Source organism: Montipora capricornis, chromosome 10 (genome assembly GCF_036669925.1).
Source record: "Montipora capricornis isolate CH-2021 chromosome 10, ASM3666992v2, whole genome shotgun sequence".
NCBI lineage: Eukaryota > Metazoa > Cnidaria > Anthozoa > Scleractinia > Acroporidae > Montipora > Montipora capricornis.
The window spans coordinates 39633764-39636263 of record NC_090892.1 but is presented as its reverse complement, the minus strand read 5'-3'; the positions used below and the strand labels follow the sequence as shown (position 1 = coordinate 39636263).

General features: G+C 36.7%; 1 protein-coding gene across 1 annotated transcript in view; it reads left to right on the top strand.

The window, feature by feature from the left end:
• The window catches only part of LOC138022417 (F-box/LRR-repeat protein 14-like), a 3789-nt gene that overhangs the window by 1085 nt on the left and 204 nt on the right, over positions 1 to 2500 (top strand). Inside the window, exons 1-2 of the mRNA XM_068869542.1 lie at positions 1 to 540; positions 1430 to 2500. The exon at positions 1 to 540 is cut by the window's left edge and continues 1085 nt beyond it; the exon at positions 1430 to 2500 is cut by the window's right edge and continues 204 nt beyond it. Of these exons, the coding sequence (XP_068725643.1) occupies positions 1 to 540; positions 1430 to 1860 (971 nt within the window). The 3' untranslated portion in view covers positions 1861 to 2500. The remainder of the gene's footprint in view (positions 541 to 1429) is intronic.

Below are 2500 nucleotides of genomic sequence, written 5' to 3'. Positions count from 1 at the left end.
CTTTGTTCCTGGACATAGCACGTTTAACAGAGCTCAGGTTTTTAGCCTTTGATTTTTGTGATTGTATCAGTGATTCTGCGATACAGACATTGATAAAAACCTTACCAAATCTGAGAGTTCTTGATGTAGGGTATGTTGAAACTATCAGTGATGATACTGCGGATCTTATTGGCTCACATTTGCAGAATTTGGAGTCGTTATCACTGAGCAGTCAGAAGCTAGCTGATAGAGGTGTTACCACAATTGCCAGTAAGCTGAAACAGTTGAAATCACTGGACCTACGAAACTGTGAAATAAGTAACAATGGAATGGCAAGAATGGCTCCATTTCTTATAAATTTGGAGTCGCTGATTTTATCCTCCCATTCCAAACTCACAAATGTTGGAGTGAAGTATATAGCAAGCTTTGCAAAGAATCTCACAAGTCTTGATTTGATGGATTGCCGTGGTGTGACGAATCCAGGCGTGGCCCTTCTGGCTTTCAACTTGACACAATTACGACAGTTGAATTTGTCCTACTGCAAGCGAGTCTCAAACAATGGTACATATAGGCCAGGGCTGAGTTGTGTGAAGCAGGGACAGTCCTTAACTTGGTAGAAGTAACTGGGCAACCTTTCGGTTTTTAATAAAAATTAATAGTCATTCAGGATCAGTGCTTACCCTGCTTTACAAAACTTGGCTTAAGCTTGCATCTCTTAAGAGCTTCAAAACCTTTGGATGCTATACTTTTCCATGGGACGTTAAAGACTAAGTTGATTCTACGCATGAAATTGTGTTACAACCTTGCATATATTCTTATCCTAAAAGGGTCCAAATACCTGCCTATTTGTGATAGGTGGATATCCATTTTCAGACCCCAAACAGTTGTAAGGCTTTCAATGCTTGGCTTCTACAGTAATTCTGAAGGGGAAAGTTATCTGTCCACGTATACTAGGTGATTTAGAATTATTTCCCTGTATCGACCTCCTTTCTACCTTTCTAATCATGATGGCTTTGTAAACACACTTAATTTATTTTAATGCACAAGGCCATACTATCCCTACACCAGCGTAAGTTGCTAAGATGTCAAAATTTCTTACCTCTCTGTTGAGAGCTTAAAAGCTTATCTATCAACCTTTTTATTCCTGAAAGGCTACTATTTATCCAATTAGAATAATTTATTAATCTTTATTCAGGGGATACCCGAGTACTTACTTAGGTATTTTGGTTATTCTTTTGCAATTTCAGTATGTTAAGTAGACTCTGTCTTTGTTACTAATCAAGAGTAACTGGCTTTTGTCATGCAATCAAAGATGGGTTAAACTTTTATTTACAAATTAATTAGTTCTCATTTAGTTCAAAGTGTGCTTTGGTCTTGGTTGTCATTGATACAAGCGGCTCATGACCAAAAAGTCCATTTACTGCATATTTTAACCACTTTTCCTTTGCAGGTGTTTGTGAAATCGGAAGGTATCTAAAGAAGCTCAGACAACTGACTTTAGACCAGACCAACGTAACAGACAGAGGGTTTATTTATGTGAGTCGCCATCTCCCTAAGATTATTTCCTTGGGAGTTGAAGGTTGCAAGATAACTGACAAAGGTCTGGCAAAGGCTGCAGAATCTCTTTCCAATCTGGAAGATCTTGATCTTGGTTCAAATCTCATCACAGATGCAGGAATTCAGCAAGCCATTGTTCACTTGAAGGGCTTGACAGATCTGACCCTGACAGGTTGTATGGCAATCACTGATGCAAGCATTGAGAGTATTATCAAGGGGATGCCTTGTTTGACACATTTAGGAATTGAAGGCTGCCTTAAAATCACGGAAGAATCTGTAGATAGACTCAGAGAAACTGGGAAGTCATCAATAAGCTTTTTCTGATGGCTTTATCAATCCTACAGGTTGATTGTACAAGTACTCATTACTCACAACAAAATTTCACTTCAGTTGAAAGGAAGAAACTTAAACTTGGTGTTTTAGGAGATATATTGTGGAATTGTGGAAAGATGGCATGATAGTAACTTTGAAACTCAAAACTTTCTTTCTTGATTAAGTCATTGTTACTTGAAAGGATAATAATGAGCAAATGACAAATTATCCAGGCTGAAATAAATTTTCGACTTCACCGTAAACAATAATGAAATACACACACTTCATGTCCTTTTCACCTGTATGGTTCAAGTATTTGGTTTTGTTGTATTTCATTTGTTCAACATCAGGTTTAGGTCACTATGTTCTGTAAGTTAAGTACACATGTGAAAATAATTATGCAGGTAGATGAATTTTCTTTACAATAATATTGAGGAGTGTGAAAGTGATGAAGATGTATGGATGCATAAATTTTCATTACTTGCAAAGTGACTTGCTTTTGGTGATTTCAGTTTTTGCCATTACAGAAGATAATCAAAAATAGTGTAACAGTTATTATTGGTTTTATTTGTCAGGGCTTGACAAAATTTAAAAACAATTTTGAAGCACCAAACTTGTGATAGTGGTTTTTACCGTATTATCATTAGTACTT